The sequence below is a fragment of the Mauremys reevesii genome, linkage group 7, assembly GCF_016161935.1.
Source record: "Mauremys reevesii isolate NIE-2019 linkage group 7, ASM1616193v1, whole genome shotgun sequence".
NCBI lineage: Eukaryota > Metazoa > Chordata > Testudines > Geoemydidae > Mauremys > Mauremys reevesii.
The window spans coordinates 72,050,609-72,073,853 of record NC_052629.1 but is presented as its reverse complement, the minus strand read 5'-3'; the positions used below and the strand labels follow the sequence as shown (position 1 = coordinate 72,073,853).

Sequence of the window (23,245 nt, the reverse complement as noted above, 5' to 3'; positions counted from 1 at the left end):
CACGGCAGGGCTGCAGGCGGGATGCAGGCGGCGGGATGCAGGCGGGGCACGGCAGGGCTGCAGGCGGGGGGTACAGAGGCGGGATGCAGGGGGCGGGATGCAGGCGGGGCACGGCAGGGCTGCAGGCCGGGGGTACAGAGGGCTGCGGAGGGTGCCGCGGTCAGGGACGCACGTTGCGGACGCGGCGAGGCCGCCGGCAGGGGGCGCTGCGGGGCGCTGCGGGGGGGCGGGGCGAGGCCCGGCTGCCCTGTGGCTGGGGTGGGCGTGGAGCCGGGTCTGTCACTTCTCGCGAGTCGGAACGGGGGTCACGTGGGACCGGAGGGACCGGGCCTCTGTCACTTTACGGCCCGTCGCGAGGGTCATGGCGGCGCCCGTGTACCCGGCCTGGCTCGGGCGCTTGGCCGCCGGGCGGAAGCGGCGGGCTCCCGCTGTGCGCCCCGCCCGCCCGCTGGTGCTGGCCAACCAGGTGGCGAACCGCCGCCTGCGCCTGGGAGGTGAGTGCGGGGCCGGCCCGCCCGGGGGGGCCCAGGTGTCCGGCAAAGCAAACCTCGCTCCTCCGGAGCAGGCCCCGGGGCGGGGCTGGCAGCCGTTAGCTGGAGACCGGGCGTCTGCCCGGGAATTTCTCTAGCCGGTGTCTCAGCCTGCGGCCAGGCTAGATTAGGTGCTCACAGGGTCCCCTCCTGGCCCGGGATCTGTGGATGCAGGCGCGGGGGGCACGGAGCATTGTCTGTGAGCTGCTCCAAGCCTGTATCCCTGCGCACACACAAGGGAGAGAGGCTTGTTGTTGATACATTTACTACAACCGATTTTTTTAATGTAAGGTGACTGAAAATGTTTGGCTTTGAAGAAGGGGTCGCCAGCATGAAAATGTGGAGAAACACCAGTTTGGGTGATGATGCTCCCTCTTCCAGTGGCTGATCGCTTTTAATCTTTCCGAAACCCCTTTTGGGCTGAAGAGGTTGCTGTTGGTGCAGTGTAGCTGTCTCTGGGGAGAGAATTCTTTATATGAAGAATGTATGTAGGGCTTGATACATACTGGGGCTCCATAAGAATGATCTAGTATCTTCTGTTCTTAAATGCTCTTATGTAAAGAGAAGCATAATATAAGTAATTTAATTTATCTGCCATTTCTTCTATGATTTCACTGGTATTCAGTCATGAACAAATGGATTTACTTATGTGCCAGCTGCTGTGTGCATTACATACAGAATAATAGAATATCAGGGTTGGAAGGGACCTCAGGAGGTTATCTAGTCCAACCCCCTGCTCAAAGCAGGACCAATCCCCAACTAAATCATCCCAGCCAGGGCTTTGTCAAGCCTGACCTTAAAAACCTCTAAGGAAGGAGATTCCACCACCTCCCTAGGTAACCCATTCCAGTGCTTCACCACCCTCCTAGTGAAAAAGTTTTTTCTAATATCCAACCTAAATCTCCCCCACTGCAACTTGAGACCACTGCTTCTTGTCCTGTCATCTGGTACCACTGAGAACAGTCTAGATCCATCCTCTTTGGAACCCCCTTTCAGGTAGTTGAAAGCAGCTATCAAATCCCCCCTCATTCTTCTCTTCTGCAGACTAAACAATCCCAGTTTCCTCAGCCTCTCCTCATAAGTCATGTGCTCCAGCCCCCTAATCATTTTTGTTGCCTGTATCATCAGCCTTTCTGGTCTGCAAGGAAAAATGATAATAGCCATCCCACACCCATCATCCAGTCTGCCGTAAGGAGAGACCTACATAAAACGATTGATTGAAACACTTAGGGTATGGCTACACTTGCAAGTTGCAGCGCTGGTGGAAGCTTTCCAGCGCTGCAATTAGTAAGTGTCCACACCTGCAGGGCACATCCAGCGCTGCAACTCCCTGGCTGCAGCACTGGCCATACACCTGGCTCTGCATGGGGAATAAGGATTGCCAGCGCTGGTCATCAAGTGTGGCCACACACCAGCGCTGTTATTGGCCTCCAGGGTATAAGGATGTATCCCAGAATGCTTTTAACTAAATTACTCCCTTTGTTTTGTTATGCAGCCTCTCTTTGTTTTGTTGTGAACTCCCGTTGCTACTGGAGCTGCTTATGCTGTGATCAATCTGTATCTTCCTCCCTGCGTGATTCACAGGGATTGACCAGCAGCGAGAAAGCGAGTCGGCAGCTGCTTATCTGGTCTGCAGGCTTTTGCAGTTAAAGAATAAGGGGTTGGGTTTTGTTGTCAACTCCGTGCACCGCACCCGGAGCTGCTTCAAACACAGCTCCTGTTTGCTGTCATCAATCTGTAACTACTGTCAACAATGAAATGAGATAACCCCCTGCCTGTCTCATTCACAGGGGTTGAGTGTTTGCTTTGCTTGAGAGAAACGGGGGGAGGGGGGAAAGGGAGTATGTTGGATGCAGGCTGTTTGCAGTTAACAGTAAGGGGGTGGGAAAAATTTCTTATTTTGCACAGTGTCGGTTCCAAAAATCCACTCTCTCTCTCCCCCCTGGTCCCTGTCACACTGCCCCACACCCCCCTCTTTTGAAAAGCACATTGCTGCCACTTGAATGCTGGGATAGCTGCCCATAATTCATCACTCCCAACAGCGCTGCAAATGCTGCAAATGTGGCCACACTGCAGCGCTGGTAGCTGTGAGTGTGGCCACACACCAGCGCTGGCCCTGCACAGCTGGACAACCAACGCTGCAACTACCAGCGCTGCAGATTTGTAAATGTAGCCATACCCTTAGTCCTAGGCCAGGTCACAGTGCAAACAGTCAGAGGGAGCAAATTCCACACTTGGATCATTAAATACCCATAGGGTGCTCACTCAGTGTTTATAAAATATGCATAAGAAAAGTGTCTTTGAAACTTGGTAAGAACCCCCTTTGGATGGATAGCAAAAGGCTGAAGGCCAAACTGTTACTTCCTCAAATCATGGCCCTAATTTCCGGCGGCTTCTGGGGTATCCAGAAACGTGATGTGTGTCTGTAAAGTATGTTATGCACAAAACACTGTGTAAATGCTAGACATCATTAAGACTGATTGGATATCAGATAACTGCAATGGCTCAGATCCTTGGACTGAAAGGGGTGCATAGCATCTTGCTGTGAGCAAAGTGATGCTGAGATTTCTTCTCTCCTGTGGGTTTTGTTTTTTTTTCATCTGCCCCTCTCTCCACCTACTTGTTTTATCCCTCTCTCCTGGGAATTATACAACACACAGGCTGTTAATGTGAAATATTCCTGAGTAACTGAGATTTTCTTACTGCAGTATCTCTTCCTTCCAGAGGCAACGTGTACTACAGAGATGTCATTACTGATGGCTTGCTGGAAGCAGAATGCGTTCAACGATGCAGCTTGTGCCAAGGAAATCCAGACATTCTATGACTGTGTGGCAAAGACGGATGTAATTAAAGTTGCTTTGGTTGTCTTAAATTAGTGGCAGGGAGGGAGGAAGCCCTCAATTATTCTTTTAGTAGTGCCAAGGACACTCACTATGCAATTTAATTTGTAGTGTACTGATCTGGGGGAGGGAGATGATCCGCATTAGATCAGATACGCATTGCTTCTTGTGTGTCAGAGAGCATCTGAATGTGAGTAGTTACGTGTTTACCAACCTTTGATGAGTACAGCAGGTGCACTTTCAAATTAAACAGATATTGAGTAAAATATAAAAGGGGGTTTTGATGTCAGTTATAGTCTGATAACGATGGACTCTGCAGTAGTGGAAATGTAGAAAACATTTTCTCCCTCTGCACCAAGGGATAGTTTTGAATGAGGGGTGTAAAACTCTTGGTGCAAGTGATGTACAGTAATCTGTGCTATTAGTTCTGGGCCTGCCATTAGCCCTAATAGAGTGAGCTGCAGACTGATCGGTCTGCTTTTTAAACTTGCGAGTTAATGTTGGTTCCTAAAGATAGGTGAATGTCTGTGCAACACAGGGGCAGATTGAGAATGCAGTGGAACTGGACTCCAAGCTCTGCCCACAAATGCCAGAATAGCTGGATTTTTCTGCTTGATTGTCTTCATAGTAAACAACCTACTGGGATGCATAAGGCAGTTATGTCTATTAAAACCATTACGCTCAAACTGTCTTCAGACACAGTTAAACTATGATGGAAGGTTATAAGGTTTGTTATGTTGTTTTGGGGCTTTTTTCAACTATAAAGATTAGAAAATTTATTTTAAAAACGGTTCAGATACTTCAGAAATACCGGAGCTGATAGACAACTGGTGTTAGTACAGTGTACCAGACAGTACCTGCTCAATCTGACCCTGGGCTTCAGAAACGTTCACTTATATGTGTAGTGGTAGGATAGGTGGTCTTAATCTGTCACTGGAGAGCAATGGAAATCCAAAACTTCTGGTATTGAAAATGGTAATGAAAACTAAGAAGTCTTATAGAGCCATCCTTGTGGTTATGGGGAACAAGCCAAAAAGTACTTCACAGGGTGATGAGCACCCCACGGAGGTGAAAACTGAGAAATTTGGAGAAAAGGGAGGATCCAAAAGTAGTAAAGTAAAGCACAGACACAGTAAGACTGTGTTCTTACTAAAGGAACACATTACATTTGAAATCTAGTCAGTATAAAAAAACCCTCCTAAAAATAGTTTCATGTACTACTCTTGCCTTTAGGTCATTCTACTGTGTGAAAGACAGGCATAAACAGGAAACTGACTAGATATGAAGCACTGTCAAATTACAAAGTAAACAAATTGAAAAATAGAGAACAATATCTTTAACTCCACACTGGTACTGTTTCAGTAAACCTAGAAGTTACTTATAACAGTAGTAAACTAAAAAATTGAAAGATGTTTGGGTTTTTTTTAAGTTGACAGTGCTCTTTAATTTCATAATTTCAAATGAGAGACAAGGTGGGTAAGGTAATCTTTTATTTGACCAACTTCTGTTGGGGAGAGAGAGAAGCTTTCAAGCCACACAGAGCTCTTCTTCAGGTGTGGAAAAGGTACTCTCAGCAGCACAGCTAAATGGAAGATGGAACAGATTGTTTAGCATAAGTAATTAGCACATATTCTGAGGAACCATTCAAGGTAGAATGGTCCATTAACTCCTCTGCAGTCGTAGGATTAAAAGGGGGGTTAGTGGGTTACAGATTGTTGTAAATCAGCCTTTCTCAAATGGGGGTCTGGGAGGCTACTCCAGGGGGTCTGCAGGCCCCCTGCTGTTTAACTCTTCCCGCTCCCATCCTCAACTTCCCCCTCCCTCCCAGTGCCTCCTGCACACTGTTCCCTGGCATGTGGGAGATGCTGGAAGGGAATGGGGAGGGCGTAGAAAGAGGTGGGGCAGGGGTGGGGCCTTGGGGGAAGGGTTGGAGTAGGGGCAGGGTCTGGGGCTGAGCTGGGGGCTTGGGGGTACCTGAAAATTTTTAAATCAAAATGGGGGTCCTCAGATTGCTAAAGTTTGAGAACCACTGTTGTAAACCATAAATCCAGTGTCTCTCTTAAGGCTGATTTTTAGTGTCTAGCAATACGCTGGAGGGTAGGGATAGGATACAGAGGGACCTAGACAAATTAGAGGATTGGGCCAAAAGAAATATGATGAGGTTCAACAAGGACAAGTGCAGAGCCCTGCACTTAGGACGGAAGAATCCCATGCACTGCTACAGACTAGGGACCGAATGGCTGGGTAGCAGTTCTGCAGAAAAGGACCTAGGGGTTACGGTGGACGAAAAGCTGAATATGAGTCAACAGTGTGCCCTTGTTACCAAGAAGGCTAATGGCATTTTGGGTTGTATAAGTAGGGGCATTTCCAGCAGATCAAGGGATGTGATCATTCCCCTCTACTCAGCACTGGTGAGGCCTCATTTGGAGTACTGTGTCCAGTTTTGGGCCCCGCACTACAAGAAGGATGTGGATAAATTGGAGAGAGTCCAGCGGAGGGCAACAAAAATGATTAGGGGGCTGGAGCACATGACTTATGAGGAGAGGCTGAGGGAACTGGGATTGTTTAGCCTGCAGAAGAGAAGAATGAGGGGGGATTTGATAGCTGCTTTCAACTACCTGAAAGGGGGTTCCAAAGAGGATGGATCTAGACTGTTCTCAGTGGTAGAAGATGACAGAACAAGGAGTAATGGTCTCAAGTTGCAGAGGGGGAGGTTTAGGTTGGATATTAGGAAAAACTTTTTCACTAGTAGGGTGGTGAAGAACTGGAATGGGTTACCTAGGGAGGTGGTGGAATCTCCTTCCTTAGAGGTTTTTAAGGTCAGGCTTGACAAAGCCCTGGCTGGGATGATTTAGTTGGGTTTGGTCCTGCTTTGAGCAGGGGGTTGGACTAGATGACCTCCTGAGGTCCCTTCCAACCCTGAGATTCTATGATTCTATGAATTATGAATTTAAGCTCCCAGGCTCGTCTTTTGAAAGTGTTGTGCTTTCTTTGAGGATGAGGGCTGATAGGTCAGCTATAGAGTGATTGCTTTGTGGAAGGTGTTCACTCACAGGTGATGGGGTGCTTTTTTTTTATCATTTTCCTGTGTGACTTCATTCGAGAACGTAGTGATTGTCTGGTTTCACCCACATCGTTCTTATTTGGAGCATTTAGTGCACTGGATGAGGTACACCACATGTTGTGATTGGCATGTGCAGGATCCATGGATCTTAAAAGATGCATTGTGGGGGGTGTTGATCATTGAATCAACCTTGAATGATCCCTTACATTATATGCTAGCTATGTACACTAAATAGTCTGTTCCATTTTGCATTTAGCTGTGATGCTCAGAGTACTTTTCCCACATCTGAAGAAGAGTTCTGTGTGGCTTGAAAGTTTGTCTCTCTCACTAACAGAAGTTGGTGCAATAAAAGCTATTACCTCACCCACCTTGTCTCTCTCTAATATCTTGGGACCAACACAACTTCAACTACGCTGCATTTCAAATAGGCAGCAGTCACCGGCTTCTGAAAGCAATCCTTAGGATTATCTAGGCAATTGGTACCATAACTCTCACTCAGCGGGCAGATGGTATGCTTTTGAAATGACTGTATCATTAGAAGTATTGCTTGGGTATGTGTATGAATCACTTCAGCAAATAAAGGAGGTTAATTCTTTGTGTTTCAGGTGGAGCACAAGGAAAGACTTAAACAGGAGTCCCTGGGCCAGATGGGAAACTTATCTCCAAAGACAGTGAACAAACTGCTGAGAAGGTTCCCTAATATCACAGATAATTTTTAAAGGAAGACTTGCTTTCCCAAGTAACTGGACACCAGTAGCTAAAGCTGGTATCATCCTTGCAGAAGGAGTTAAAAGTACTGATCAGCGAGCGTTTGGGGCTTATAGTGGCTGTCAGCATTCCTCAGGGGTTCTTGACTTGAACATTTCTTTGGGCTGAGGTCACTTTCTCCATTAGTTGAGATTGTTCTGTGGGGTCACAGGGTCTTGTGATGACAGGGTGGATGTTTGCTAAGGGTTACTCAGCCATAATGTGGTCTTGAATCTTGCTTCATTGTGAAATAAAGCCGCCTAAGGAATGAAATTAATGAATTGTTTTCACAACTAGGAGGTGAACAGTGCTTGTGTATGTTAGCACTTGCAGACTCTAAAGCAAGCCTCCTGCCTGACTTGAGTTGCTGGTTTGTGACCCAAAATTGAGTTAACTTACAATTGATGAAAATGGTAAAGGTGTGCTTTACCAGATGTCTATTAATCTTTCTTCTCTTAGTCCTTGACATTTTTGGACCTTCCATTAATCTATGAAGAATGACAGAAATCCAGGACCAACTCCCAGGGTTAGTCTACACTTACCTGCCGGGTCGACGCGGTGAGTTCGACTTCTCGGAGTTCGAACTATCGCGTCTAATCTGGACGCGATAGTTCGAACTCCCCACGTGCTCCAGTCGACTCCGGTACTCCACCACTGCAAACGGCGGTGGCGAAGTCGACCTTGGAGGCGTGGACTTCGATCCCGCGGCGTCTGGACGGGTAAGTAGTTCGAACTAGGGTACTTCGAGTTCAGCTACGCTATTCACGTAGCTGAACTTGCGTACCCTAGTTCGACCCCCGCCCTTAGTGTAGACCTGCCCCCAGAGTAGCATCCTTTTTCATAGAATATCAGGGTTTAAAGGGACTTCAGGAGGTCATCTAGTCCAACCCCCTGCTCAAAGCAGGACCACTCCCCAGACAGATTTTTGCCCCAGATCCCTAAATGGCCCCCTCAAGGATTGAGCTCACAACCCTGGGTTTAGCAGGCCAATACTCAAACTACTGAGCTATCCCTTCCCAATTTTTAACCACAGAATACATTGGTGGGGGAGAAATCAAATGTGACTTCCACTGAGGTACTTCTAGTTTAGACCACCTGCTTTTCAGGGGGGAAAACCAAAGGGTTTGCCACGCTCTGTTCTTAGCGTACTATGGTAACATCAAACAAGAAGACCCACTACCTGGCCTAGATAGCTTATTGTAGTTGATATAACTTATGTCACTCGGTGGTGTGAATAAACCACCCCCCTGAGTGACATAAGTTACACCAACATAAATTCTCGTGCACAGCGCTGTGGCGACGGGAGAGCTTCTCCCACCGACATAGCTGCTGCCACTCACAGAGATGGGTTTTTTATGCCAATGAGAGAGCATTCTCCCCTCAACATAAAGCGTCTTCACCTGACGCGCTTCAGTCACGCAGTTGTATCGGTACAACTGGGTCGCTGCAGCGCTGTATGTATAGACATGGCCTTAGTGGACAATAGAAAGAGGGAGGGGGCATAGCACAGGTGTAACAGTAATAAGATAACATTACCTAGATTCGTTTCTGCTGATACTTATAATTACAGTAGTGCCTAGAGGCCCCAACCAAGATCAGGTCCCTGTTGTGCTATACAGTTTACTTACAGACAGACCCTGCCCCAATCAGCTTACACTCCACGTGGACAGGACAAAACAAGTGGTGGGAGAGGAAGCAGAACAGAATGGCAAAGTGACTTATCAAAGATGACACAGCAGGGCAGGTTGAGGAATTGAAACAAGGTCCCCAATTCCCAGTCTGGTGCCCTTCCCACTGGAGAATTTTTGTTCAGTCTGATAGTTCCAAGTTGTGGCTTTCTTTAACTATAAATTCATGAGCATTGGTTGCATTGAATTGTCCCACAGCCTAGCCAGTATAAGATGGCAGACATTTCTTGTTGGCATCATGGGTCTTGAAGAGTAATCTGAAAGAGGAAGAGGATGATGTCCCTACCTGCTGATCCAGGGAGGAAGTTGTGTGTGTAAGGGCACACCTCTCACATGGCCTGGATTTTGTGGTGCATTCTGCATTTCAGGGTTGGTCTCCTTGGCCCACAGCACTGCCAAGCTGGATGATGTTCTGTGGATGAGAGACTTGCCAAATACCCTTTGGTTAAATAGAATGTGCACTAAGCTGGGAGCAAGGAGGCTGTGAATTCTCAGATCACCTCTCCCCCGACTGCGCTGTCTCTTCTGTACTCTAAAACCTTTAGTATTGAGCATAGCCTCATGCCCCTTACTCAGGGTATGTCTACACTACGAAATTAGGTCGAATTTATAGAAGTTGTTTTTTTAGAAATCTTTTTTATACAGTCGATTGTGTGTGTGTCCCCATACAAAATGCTCTAAGTGCATTAACGCGGCAGACTGCGTCCACAGTACTGAGGCTAGCGGCAACTTCCAGAGTGTTGCACTGTGAGTAGCTATCCTGCAGTCTCCACCGCCCATTGGAATTCTGGTTGAGATCCCAATGCCTGATGGGGCAAAAATAATGTTGCGGGTGATTCTGGGTACATGTCGTCAGGCCCCCCTCTCCCTCCCTCCATGAAATCAACGGCAAACAATTGTTTTGTGCCTTTTTTTCCTGGGTCACCTGTGCAGACGCCATACCACGGCAAGCATTGAGTCCCACTCAGTTCACGGTCACTGTATGTCTTCTGGGTGCTGGCAGATGGGGGACTGCATTGCTACACAGCAGCAGCTCATTGCCTTTTGGTAGCAGACGGTGCATCGTCGTTGCACTCCTGGGTGCTCTTTTAGCCGACCTCGGTGAGGTCGGTCAGAGGCGCCTGGGCAGACATGGGAGTGACTCAGCCAGGTCAATCCCCAGTCGTACTGCACTGTCTTCTGGCGAGCACCCAGGAGATGATGATGGCTAGTAGTCGTACTGCACCGTCTGCTGCCAGCCTAAGATGTATAAGATAGATGGAGTGGATCAAAACAAGAAATAGACCAGATTTGTTTTGTATTCATTTGCTCTCCCCCCCACCCCCTCCGTGAAATCAACAGCCTGCTAAACCCAGGGTTTTGAGTTCAATCCTTGAGGGGGCCATTCTGTGTGACAGTTGTTTGTGTTTCTCCTTGATGCAAAGCCACCCCCTTTGTTGATTTTAATTCCCTATAAGCCATGTTGTCAGTCGCCCCTCCCTCCCTCCGTCAGAGCAATGGCAGACAATCGTTTCGTGCCTTTTTTCAGCGCAGACCCCATAGCACTAGGAACATGGAGCCCGCTCAGATCACTGCAGCAATTATGAGCACTGTAAACACCATGTGCATTATCCTGAAGTATATGCAGAACCAGAACCTGCAAAAGCGAAACCAGGCGAGGAGGCAACAGCAGCATGGTGACGAGAGCGATGAGGCTATAGACTTCTCACAAAGTACAGGCTCTGGCAATGTGCACATCATGGTGTTAATGGGGCAGGCTCATGCCATGGAACGCTGATTCTGGGCCCGGGAAACAAGCACAGACTGGTGGGACCGCATAGTGTTGCGGGTCTGGGACGATTCCCAGTGGCTGCAAAACTTTCACATGCGTAAGGGCACTTTCATGGAACTTTGTGACTTGCTTTCCCCTGCCTTGAAGCACCAGAATACCAAGATGAGAGCAGCCCTCACAGTTGAGAAGTGAGTGGTGATAGCCCTGTGGAAGCTTGCAATGCCAGACAGCTACCAGTCAGTTGGGCATCAATTTGGAGTGGGCAAATCTACCGTGGGGGTTGCTGGGATCCAAGTAGCCAATGCAATCAATGAGCTGCTGATATCAAGGGTAGTGATTCTGGGAAACGTACAGGCCATAGTGGATGGCTTTGCTGTAATAGGATTCCCTAACTGTGGTGGGGTGATAGATAGAACCCATATCCCTATCTTGGCATCAGTGCACCAAGCCAGTGAGTACATAAACTGAAAGGGGTACTTTTCAATAGTGCTGCAAGCACTGGTGGCTCACAAGGGATGTTTCACCAACATCAGTGTGGAATGGCTGGGAAAGGTACATGACACTCACATCTTGAGGAACTCTGGTCTGTTTCAAAAGCTGCAGGAAGGGACTTTCTTCCCAGACCAGAAAATAACTGTTGGGGATGTTGAAATGCCTATAGTTATCCTTGGGGACCCAGCCTATCCTTTAATGCCATGGCTCACGAAGCCATACACAGGCAGCCTGGACAGTAGTCAGGAGCTGTTCAACTATAGGCTGAGCAAGTGCAGAATGGTGGTAGAATGTGCATTTGGACGTTTAAAAGCTCGCTGGTGCAGTTTACTGACTCAGAGAGACCTCAGCGAAACCAATATTCCCATTGTTATTACTGCTTGCTGTGTGCGCCACAATATCTGTGAGCATAAGGGGGAGACATTTATGGTGGGGTGGGAGGTTGAGGCAAATCACCTAGCCGCTGATTACATGCAGCCAGACACCACGGCAGTTAGAAGAGTACAAGAGGGCATGGTGTGCATCTGAGAAGCTTTGAAAACCAGTTTCATAACTAGCCAGCCTACAGTGCGAAAGTTCTGTTTGATTCTCCTTGATGAACCCCCACCCCCTCTTGGTTCACTGCCCTGTAAGCTAGCCACCCTCCCCCCTTCAATCGCCTCTTGCAGAGGCAATAGTCATTGTTGCTTCACATTCATGCATTCTTTATTTATTCATCACACAAATAGGGGGATAACTGGCAAGGTAGCCCAGAAGGGGTGGAGGAGGAGGGAAGGACAAGGCCATACTGCACTTTAAAATTTATTGAATGCCAGCCTTCTGTTGCTCGGGCAATCCTCTGGGGTGGAGTGGCTGGAGCCCCCCCCACCACATTCTTGGGCATCTGGGTGAGGAGGCTATGGAACTTGGGGAGGATGGCGGTTGGGTACACAGGGGCTGTAGCAGTGGTCTGTGTTCCTGCAGCTCAACCATCCACTGGAGCATACGAGTTTGATGCTCCAGCAGCCTGAGCATTGACTGCTGCCTTATGTCAGCAAGCTGACGCCACCTGTCATCTTCAGCCCACTGCTTACTCTCTTCAGCCCGCCACCTCTCCTCACGTTCATATTGTGTTTTCCTGCACTCTGACATTGTCTGCCTCCACGCATTCTGCTGTGCTTTGTCAGTGTGGAAGGACAGCATGAGCTCAGAGAACATTTCATCCTGAGTGCATTTTTTTCACCTAATCTTGCTAGCCTCTGGGAAGGAGAAACATATGCAGCTGGTGGAGGGAAGAAAAGGGAGAGTGGTAGTTAAAAAGATTTTATAGAACAATGGGTACACTTTCACCATAAACCTTGCTGTTAACATTGCATAGCACATGTGCTTTTGTTACAAGGTTGCATTTTGATAGCTTCACCCCTCCCCCCACCACATGGCTAACAGCAGGGAACATTTCTGTTCAGCCACAGGCAAACAGCCCAGCAAGAATGGGCACCTCTGAATGTCCACTTAATAAAACCACACTATTTTAACCAGGTGACCATGAATATCATCACTCGCCTGAGGATAACACAGAGAGATAAAGAACGGATGTTGTTTGAATGCCAGCAAACACCAGTACCATATGCTGCAATGCTTTGTTCTGCAATGATTCCCACATATGTGCTACTGGCCTGGTGTGGTAAAGTGTCCTACCATGGAGGACAGAATAAAGCTGCCCTCCTCAGAAACCTTTTGCAAAGGCTTTGGGAGTACATCCAGGAGAGCTTTATGGAGATGTCCCTGGAGGATTTCCGCTCCATCCCCATACATGTTAACAGACTTTTCCAGTAGCTGTACTGGCCGCGAATGCCAAGGCAAATCAATCATTAAACACACTTTTAAAACTATGTATAATATTTACAAAGGTACACTCACCAGAGATCCCTTCTCCGCCTTCAGGGTCCAGGAGCCCGCCTTGGGTGGGTTTGGGGGTTACTGGCTCCAGGTCCAGGGTGAGAAACAGATCCTAGCTGTTGGGGAAACTGGTAGCTCACAGCAAGGAAGCGGAGAAATCTTCCTCATCCCCAAAACCCACTTCCATGTTGCGTCCTACTCCATTGACGGAGTCAAAGCACCAGGTTGGGGTACTGGTGGCTGCACTCCCTAGAATGGCATGCAGCTCATCATAGAAGCTGCATGTTTGGGGCTGTGACCCGGAGCGGCTGTTTGCTTCTCTGTTTTTTTGGTAGGCTTACCTGAGCTTAATTTTCACACAGCACTGCCATGAGTCCCTGTTATAGCCTCTGTCCTTCATGCCCTTTGAGACTTTCAAATGTTTTGGCATTTCATTTACTGGAACGGAGTTCAGCTAGCACGGATTCATCTCCCCATACAGCGATCAGATCCTGTACCTCCGGTTCGGTCCATGTTGGAGCTCTTTTGCAATTCTGGGACTCCATGGTCACCTCTGATGATGATGATCTCTGCATGGTCACCTGTGCTGATCAGCTCGCTACGCTGGCCAAACAGGAAATGAAATTCAAAAGTTCGCGGGACTTTTCCTGTCTACCTGGCCAGTGCATCTGAGTTGAGAGCACTGTCCAGAGCGGTCACAATGGAGCACTCTGGGATAGCTCCTGGAGGCCAATACTGTCGAATTGCATCCACACTACCCCAAATTTGACCTGGCAAGGCCAATTTCAGCGCTAATCCCCTTGTTGGAGGTGGAGTAAAGAAATCAATTTTAAGAGCCCTTTAAGTCGGAAAAAAAGGGCATTGTCGTGTGGATGGGTGCAGGGTTAAATCGAGGTAACACTGCTAAATTCAACCTAAAATTGTAGTGTAGACCAGGCCTCAGGTGGAGAGACAAGTATGTTGTTCTAAATGTATCTGATATGAACACCAATGAATAGCCTCTTATTACAGGATAGGGTGAAAAAGAGGGAACTCAGGTTTTTTTTCCTTCACCCTTCATCTCAAATAATTCATTCAAGTCACTTTAACTTTATGTTCCATGCTAACTAATCCCTGATTTTACAGTTGCATTAGAAAATATGCAGTGCTTCTCGGTGACGTAGTCGCCTTCTCTGATCATTTCAATCTCTGCTGTATCTTTACCATAGCATGCCACATTTGGGTCTTACAGTTGCTAAAGTACAGAATGTGCTCTGTTTTTTCTCTTTTCCGTTAATGCACTTAGGCATTACAATATTTGTTTTAAAGACTACTTTTGACAGTTCACTTGGTTCTGGATTTCATGCTGTGATCATTAAGTGTTGATGCTGACTGGGTCCTAGGCAGTTATAGCTGCTATGATCACCCTCTGACTATTACACTTGTAATTAAGCAGATTGCCTGGGGTGTTGAGACATTTACTTGCTCACTAACAGAAAAAGACCCTAGGATGCTTACTGTGTGCAACTGTGCGGAGGATGATTATCGCCTCTTAATGAGTTCTGTGGGAGCACTGCTGGATGATGTACATGGTGATATTGCTGGATCATGGAAGCTGGATGTACCTGATAGCCTGTGGTGCTACATGGAGCAGCAGAATCTCTCTCAAGAATGCCTCACCTTCGTAGTAGGGAAGTGTTAATTAAATGAAAGTTTACTTATCTGTTTTTCCCCTCTCTAAGTAAGATTTATAGGATTTAAGCAAACCTGTTGGAATTCCTTGATCTTATTCTCCCTGTTTCTTCCACTCACCTTACAGCCTGGCTATCACCAGCTCTGGGCATGATTGTGCTCTTAAATCCCTCTCATCATTTTATCATATAAGGTGTATGGAGGAGGCAATATTATCTCTTTACTTCCCTGAACACAAACAGCAATCTCATAGGAGGCAGGAAATCATTCAAAATTCCTGAGGAGTACACATACATGAAGGCATGGGGTAACTTTCTTCTTGCACCTGTTCTACCTTTGATGGGTGTGAGTAATATTTAAAAAAACCACACACCACGAATGGCCTAAGGTAATGCCTGTAACTTTGTAGGCTCACTGACTTCTGGGCACAGTGCCAACAGGGTCTGTATTGATATAGTGTGGATTTGCTAAATAATAGGTGTGATTATTAAAATTTATTTTAATACCTTCGCTCTCCAACCTCTCTTGGGGGAGGGGGTCATGTCATTATAGTCTTAGAAGGAAGAGAGTAACTTGACTCTTCAGCCGCTAAACATTCTCTTCTCTCCCTGCCATCCACCCACCCAAACAACAGTCACAGGGAAATCCACTGCACTACAGTTATGGTTCAGGCAGCAAAGCTGATCTGGATTAACTGGCTTGATTAGTTACAAGCATATAGATGAGGAGGTTGGGGAGCGGGGGTGTACAGCTCCTGTGTTAGGGTGCGTGACTGTTACATTACTGAGGAAGTAAAAGATTGCCTCTCCTCAAGGATATGAAGTCAGTGTCACTTCCTGATCTTTAAACAAATGACGTTCTCTGTGCTGAGCCCACAAGGATGAGGGACTAAGGCTATGTCTACACTACACAGCTTTTGTCACTACAGCTGTGCTGCTAAAAGTCATGCAGTGTAGCCACTGTTTGTCAGCTCTCCTGCCGACAAAACTTCCACCCCCAAAGACCGGCGTTTGCGTTGTCAGCAGGAGAGTACTCCTGACAACAACGCGCTATTCACACTGGCACTTGTCATGGCAAAACTTTTGTCTTTGGGGGGGGGGGGGGAAAACACCTCTGAAAAACAAGTTTTGTCATTCAGTTGCTAAGGCCCAAGGCTTGCTGCAGTGAATTCAGGAGGAGTCTTGCCATTAAATCCTGTTCATATGGAAGTTGACACTATGGCAGCAGCAGAAAGCAATTCCACCTCCCTGCTTCTTGACAAAGGGGGATTGAGATTGTGACACTATGCCCCATATTCTTCAGAGAAATATTGTTATAATATGATTATAGCATATCTAAGATGTATTTTATGCAAGATGGGTCGTGTGCGATATCATTGGAAAGGTTATTTACTAAATATGAGTATCATATTTGTATGCATGTATCATTTTGGTATCTGAAGTTAGGAATATTATCTATGCACCTATTACAAATGTGTTTACACCTGGTGAACGCCCACTAGACAGAATACAATCAGTCTAGATTGCTGGCTGGAAAGGGCCATCAGGAAAAACAATAGGTCTTTGAAAATGCTAATCTCCCACCTTCCTGGAAAGCCTTCCTGTGTATGCTGTAAATAGACTGAGTTATGGCTGCAGGGCCATGTGATCATGTCTCCTGATACTGGACTCCATGATAAAATTAGTATTTTTCCACTGATGGGGGTGGGAATCACACTGGAAGACAAAGGATTCCTGCCATATGTAAAATCTATTTACAGCAGGGGAATGACATAATCGTGGTTCCTTCTTCACTGTATGCCTGCCCAAGATGACTGCTAAAATGACGACTAAGACTGAATTGGGGAAGAAAGGATTGAACCTAGGCTGGAGGGTGTCTTGTCCGTGAAAGAAATACCTGGAGTTTTAAGCTGCCAGCAAGAGCAGCTTGCCTTCAAGAACCTCTGCAATCTGCCTAACACAACATTTAGGGTGAGAATTCACTACTTATAACCAGTTTCTTTAGAATAGCAAGCTTATCTTGTGTGTTTGTTTCATTTGCTAGGTAATCTGCTTTGATCTGTTTGCTATCCCTTATACTCAACTACAAAAGATAGGTTTTGAGTAATAAACTTGTTTTTGTTTTCTCTAAAACCAGTTTGTGGAATTCATAATGGGGGGTGGGGAAGGCTGTGCATATCTTAGAATCATAGAATATCAGGGTTGGAAGGGACCTCAAGAGGTCATCTAGTCCAACCCTCTGCTCAAAGCAGACTGTAAGGCTCCAGTAAGGGGCTCGCCCTTCTCAGGCGCGGCGGGGAGCCAGGGCGCCTCCCTACAGGCAGCAATCCGTCTCGGGCTCAGACCCCTCCGCAGGGGCTGAGCAAACTAATAGTCTCTGGACAAGGCAGAGTCCTGGCCCTTTTAGCAGGGGCCCGAGTAAACACACTATCTATAAGCCCAGCCCTGGAGCAGGGCAGGCAACAAGTAGTCCTAGCTCAGGCCCTTCAGCAGGGGGTGAGCACACACAGTATTTAAGCCCAGGCCCTTGGGCAGGGCGGGGCGGTAACAGTTCAGGCTCAGGCCTTTCAGCAGGGCTGAGCAAACACAGTATCCAAGCCCTGGTCAGGCCAGGGGGAAGGGGGAGTCTGCCACCCTTGGAAGGGTGGCAGGGGGACGCAGGCCCTCCCACTCCACTGCATTCCAGCCCAGGGCCCTAGCAGCGGCAAAGATTCGCTGCAGTCAGTGGGGATCCTGGCCGCAACACTGACATTGGCTCAGGGTCCCCTGGAGCCAGACTGGGGTCGGCTACCCCCGGGCCACTTCCAATCTCCCCCTCCCTAGGTACCTGTCTCTCGCCGGAGTCATCCGGTTGGTCCCAGACCATGGGCTCTTCAGGATACCGGGCAGAGGGGACGCTCAGGTGACTCCTCCGGATACCGAGTGGAGGGGATGCTCAGGCCAGCGCTCCTCTGGATACCGGGCAGAGGGGAAGGCTGGGCCCGGCGGGAGCCTGAGCACCGATGTCTGTCCTCTCCGGCAGCCTTCCTCTAACTGAGTGCTGGGGCCGGGCTTTTATACTTCCTGTCCTGCCTCTTGACTTCTGGGGGGCAGGGACAGGTGGCGATGGCTCCGCCCACTCTGGCACCTGGTCTGGCTCGTCCATCTCAGGCACGGCGGGGAGCCAGGGCACCTCCCTACAAGGACCAGTCCCCAACTAAATCAATCTTCCTCCACATTGAGTTATCTATGCCTCGCAAGATGATATAATTTTGGGTTTACATTCCAAAGGGGGTATGCACTTGAGTGCTGGGCAATTCCTTAGTTCTCTCATGCAGAGCTGATCTCAGCATCTGTGTGAAACTTCAGCTAGGCATGTTCCTACTTGTTTGTGTGCTGGTAAAGCCTGAGGGCAATACCATGTGAAGGGAGCCCAGCTGGTGGGACAGGCGGGCTCAGTGGTACCCCAATTCCAAGTGGCACCCCAGGGGAAACCCATCACAGGGATGTTGCACCTCTAAGGGGAAGACCTTAATCCTGAGCTGTGCTCATTCAGTGCCCACAAATAGGTCAAAGGGAAGGATAACTGTTTCTGTGGGGGGCAGAACAATGTGCAGTGTGGGGGCAGTTCATCAGTGCTATGGTTACTGCTTGCCACCACTATGGAGGAGACCAGGATCAGCTCCTCAGGCCAATAGCACTGCAGGGGAAGGGAAACCTTTTCCTTGCGCTCAGAGGGATCAGTGTAGATCACATAGGAGCAGTGTGGGTAGGGTGGCTCTGGAGGGATTCTAGTCTGCTGGCTATGGCTGAAAGGTTTGTCCCACAGAGGGACCAAGGGATGTGCTTTAATCAAAGGCGGGGGGAGATTTCTCTACAGATACACACTGGACTGAGGTGATTTGCAGCTAGTTAGGTCTTGTCTACACAGGAAAATTATAAAGTAAGGTGAAGCCTTTAATTGGTATAGTCCCCTCTCCCCCCCCCCCCCCTTTGGACACTTATTTTAGTATAAAATGGCCCTTTTCAGTTTAGTTTGTCATTTTGGAAGCAGTTTAAACCAAGCTGAAAAAGCCACTTTTATTCTGAAGTGAAGGTGTCCACAGGGGGAGTAATCCTGAAATACTAGAGTGGTTTAATGATACCCGTGTAATTACATGGATATAACGTAAAACTTTCCTGTATGGACAAGCCCTAATCTCACTTGGACAGCAGCAGAATACAAAATGGTGTGTTCTGATTGGTAGGGAAAGGGCAGATGGGCAAAACTCAAAGGCTTCCACTGGCCAAAGTCAGTTTCATTTGCTACCACGTTTGTTTCCTTGATGCAGTTGCCAAACTGAAATAGTGTCAGGTCTCAACAAGAGTGAAATTGTAGCCTTATAACAGCCCATTGCAGAGGGGCACATGCTGCAATGTTCAAGTGTCTCATTGTCCCTAGATCGTCGGGCTCAACGGGTAGTGATCAATGGCTCCATGTCTAGTTGGCAGCTGGTATCAAGCAGGGTGCCCCAAGGGTTGGTCCTGGGACCAGTTTTGTTCAATATCTTCATTAATGATCTGGAGAATGGAGTGGACTGCACCCTCAGCAACTGGGAGGAGTGGTAGATACGCGGAAGGGCAATGATAGGATACAGAGAGACCTAGACAAATTAGAGGATTGGGCCAAAAGAAATCTGATGAGGTTCAACAAGGACAAGTGCAGAGTCCTGCACTTAGGACAGAAGAATCCCATGCACTGCTACTGACTAGGGACCGAATGGCTAGGCAGCAGTTCTGCAGAAAAGGACCTAGGGGTTACAGTGGACGAGAAGCTGGATATGAGTTGACAGTGTGCCCTTTCTGCCAAGAAGGCTAATAGCATTTTGGGCTGTATAAGTAGGGGCACTGCCAGCAGATCGAGGGATGTGATCATTCCCCTCTATTCGACATTGGTGAGGCCTCATCTGGAGTACTCTGTCCAGTTTTGGGCCCCACACTACAAGAAGGATGTGGAAAAATTGGAAAGAGTCCAGTAGAGGGCAACAAAAATGATTAGGGGCTGGAGCACATGACTTATGAGGAGAGGCTGAGGGAACTGGGATTGTTTAGCCTGCAGAAGAATAGGGGGGATTTGATAGCTGCTTTCAACTACCTGAAAGGGGGTTCCAGAGAGGATGGATCTAGACTGTTCTCAGTGGTAGTAGAGAATGGAACAAGAAATAATGGTCTCAAGCTGCCGTGGGGGAGAGTGACAGGTTGGGGACTCACCACCTGGCACCTCCCGCTGGTGACTCCGGGAATTAGCTCTGTCCAGTAGAGAGCCCCCTCCTGGTGGTGTCCCATCCATCGTTCTGCCCTCGGTTGGCATCTCTGGACCCGCGTTGCTCCCTGCTCAGCGGCGTCCATTCGCACCCCCTTCCGGGGGTCAGTGATCAGCAGTCCTACACCCCAGCCACCATATCCAACCACACCCTCTGAGTCCAATCCCTCTTGTCAGGGATCTGGCGTAGTCTATAATGGGCAGCTCCCTACGGCCAATGGCTGGCAAGGGGAAGACTCAGGCCCGCCCTCTACTCTGGGTCCCGGCCCAGGGACCCTCTGGCAGCAGCCTCGCTGTCCTCCTTCTCTCTCTCTCCCCTCTGTCCCTGCCAGCAGGTATATGGGATCTTGGGGAGCAATTACCACACGGGTGGGGTGCAAAATAAACTTTATTAAGAAAATGCAAAAACAGGGAAAATTCAATAGTGAGGGGTATGGGGTTTGTTAAGGTAGACAATTGGGGAGGGGTTTCTTTTGGTGAACAGTATAGGGGGTTTCAATAGTGGGATACAATACAGCTGGTAAACAATTAACACTGAAGTATAAAAGCAACAGGTAGCTAACAATTTCTATGTAAAAAGGTGTGTCACAGCAGCATATAACCAACTAACAGTTATGGAAAAATATGTTAAATAAACAATTTTAGGTAAAAATGTGTCACAGTGGTGTAAATGTAGAATGTGAGGTGTATCAGAGAGGAAAAAGTAACCAATGGGGTTTTATGCTAGATTGGGATGGGGGAAGAGGAGCACGTGGTGGAGCAGAGGGAGATTTAAACTTAGAGAGAGACAGAGAACAGAGAGACTGTAAGGAGTCAGAGGGACACAAAGAAGCTGGGGGGGAGGGGGGGTTGCAGTGGAAAGACAGACTTAACCACAATTATACAAAACACAGCAAAATCTTATCTATGATCTAACTTAACCAAGACTACACAAATTAGCAAGTAACAAAACACAATGCAACAATTCTCTAAGCCTAACTTACAGAGTATAATGCTAACCTAACTTAACCTAATGAGTGCACCTTATATTAGGGGTGGTTCTCCAAGGGTGTGGCTGCAGCAGTGGAGCAACTGCAAGTGGGCTGCCCAGGATAGAATCCAGGGAGACATAGGGTTATTTCTAGCAGCAAAGGAGCTGCAGAACCAGAAACAGATTACAGATGCAGACCAAGGAGTTAACTTGGGTCTGTCTGTTGGGGAAAGAAAAGCCAGCAGCTAGAACAGGGAGGGTCTGCAAGAGAGAGTTCTTACCAATCCCCAGGACAACAGCAGAGGCAGGCACAGCAGCAGCATCAGAGGACGCAGAGAGGACTCAATTTGCTCACAATAATCAGGAGATCTCCAGGCAAAATTCGTTGTTCGTGGGGAGTTTAAAAACGGGGGTACGCTCAAAAACAAACGAGAGCGGGGAGAGGGTCTCCCAAAGAACCCTAGCTGATCAGACTAGGTGGCAAAGCAAGGACCTTCTCTGAGGTCTGATTAGAAAATGTCTGGTTATATAGGCAGACTTAGGCAGTTTCCCGCCAGTAAGTTTGATTGGTTCCCCTTCTTAGAGGGGAGGAGAGAAAGCAGGGAAAAGTCTTCAGGTGTGCACAGACGTATCCGGGCTAGTCCTAAGTCACAGGCATGACTTACATGCTCAGCTATGTGGCCATATAAGGTCTTGCATTCTTGGGCAGCGCCCCCTACACCGAGCCCAGGTCTAAACAAAGGAGGCAGGGCCCCACCCCCACCTGAGCAGAGCAATGGCTCCGGTTAGTCTGCAAAGGCCATTCCACTGAGCAGGGCCAGGCTATGACTTTTGCTAGCCCCATGGCCGGGAGGGGCAGCCACACAGAGAGGAAAACAAAAAAGGAATGCAGCAGGGAGGCAGCTGTAACAGACACCCTCGTCTGTCTGCTTCCCTGGGCCGCTTCCCCTACAGCCCCTTACACCCACTAGGCCCTTCCCTGCAGGGCCTGCAGCCTGGCAGGCTATGGGCTAGAGCTCCCTAGCCTCCCAGGGCCTGGCCAGCACTGCGCTGTCGGCGGTGCTAGTCTCCCTCCCTTGGAGACTGACCTTCCCCTCTTGAAGGCCTGGGACAGACTGACTGCTCCCTTCCTGGGCAGCCTTCTTATAGGGCTGAGCCTGGCCCTGATTGTCTCCAAACTGGGCCCTGATTGGGTCACAATAAGCCCTTACTTGATTGGCTCCCTGTCTGCACAGGCACCCTAGCCTGCCACAGCCCACACTCACAGGGAGTGGGGTAGTCCGCCCCACTACAGGGAGGGTTAGGTTGGATATTAGGAAAAACTTTTTCACTAGGAGGGTGGTGAAACACTGGAATGGGTTACTTAGGGAGGTGGTGGAATCTCCTTCCTTAGAGGTTTTTAAGGTTAGGCTTGACAAAGCCCTGGCTGGGATGATTTAGTTGGGAATTGGTCCTGCTTTGAGTTGGGGGTTAAACTACATGACCTCCTGAGGTCCCTTCCACCCCGATATTCTATGATTGCGTGGGTGTGAGCTGTTACTCCTCCAGAGGCTGAGTGTCACAGGATTGGGACTCACCACTGCAGCACCTCCCGCTGGTCACTCCAGGAATTAGTTCAGTCCTTGATGGGGCACTCACTGCCGGTGGTATCCCATCCATCCTCCTTTATTGTTGTCTGGACCTACATTGCTTCCCACTCAGCAGCATCCTCTTCAGGACACTGCCCACTGCTCTGGTCTCACCCTCTTCTGGGGGTCTCTGCATCCCAGCCACCATGGTCAACCACACCCTAAAGTCTAACCCTTAGCATCAGGGGTCTGGTGCAGTCCACTATCACCACATCCACTGTCTGGGTGGTCATGCAAGGCGGGACCCAAGCCCACCCTCTACACTGGGTCCCAACCCAGGGACCCTTTGGTGGCAGCCTTCCTTCTCTCCCCGGGCCACTTCCCCTTCAGCCCCTTTGCACCAGCTAGGCCCTTCCCTCAGAGCCTGCAGCCTGGCAAGTAGCAGGCTGGAGTTCCCTTCTACTCCACCAAGCCAAGCCTACCCCAGGTGCTAGTCACCTCATTCAGGCAACAGGCCTTCCTCTCTGAAGGTCTAGGAGAAACTGCCTGCTCCTTGCCTAGGCAGCCTTTATATAGGGCCTAGCCTAGCCCTGATTGGCTGGCTCTAATGTCAGCACTGATTAGCTCTCAGTAAACCCTTTTCTAATTGGCTGCTGGCCTGTGCAGCTGCTCTGGCCTACTCTAGCCCCCTCTCACATGGAGGTGGGGCAGCTGTCCCACCACACTGAGTATGGAAGTTGATGGAC

At 48.6% G+C, this 23,245-nt stretch overlaps 1 protein-coding gene across 1 annotated transcript; it reads left to right on the top strand.

Moving 5' to 3' along the window:
• Positions 1–297: 297 nt before the first annotated feature.
• Positions 298–7,458, top strand: CHCHD1 (coiled-coil-helix-coiled-coil-helix domain containing 1). Its single transcript, XM_039546359.1, has 3 exons — positions 298–494; positions 3,255–3,373; positions 7,040–7,458. Exons 1-3 carry the CDS (start codon positions 362–364, stop codon positions 7,151–7,153), a joined length of 366 nt encoding a protein of 121 aa, XP_039402293.1. The 5' UTR covers positions 298–361; the 3' UTR covers positions 7,154–7,458.
• The last annotated feature ends 15,787 nt before the right edge of the window (positions 7,459–23,245 follow it).

What these genes read in the sequence shown, in the direction of transcription:
- CHCHD1 (XM_039546359.1), top strand. Translation starts at nt 362, where the DNA reads ATGGCGGCGCCCGTGTACCCGGCCTGGCTCGGGCGCTTGGCCGCCGGG. An exon ending in CCGCCGCCTGCGCCTGGGAG is followed by an intron (nt 495 to 3,254) that starts GTGAGTGCGGGG and finishes TCTTCCTTCCAG; the next exon opens with AGGCAACGTGTACTACAGAG. An exon ending in ACTGTGTGGCAAAGACGGAT is followed by an intron (nt 3,374 to 7,039) that starts GTAATTAAAGTT and finishes TTTGTGTTTCAG; the next exon opens with GTGGAGCACAAGGAAAGACT.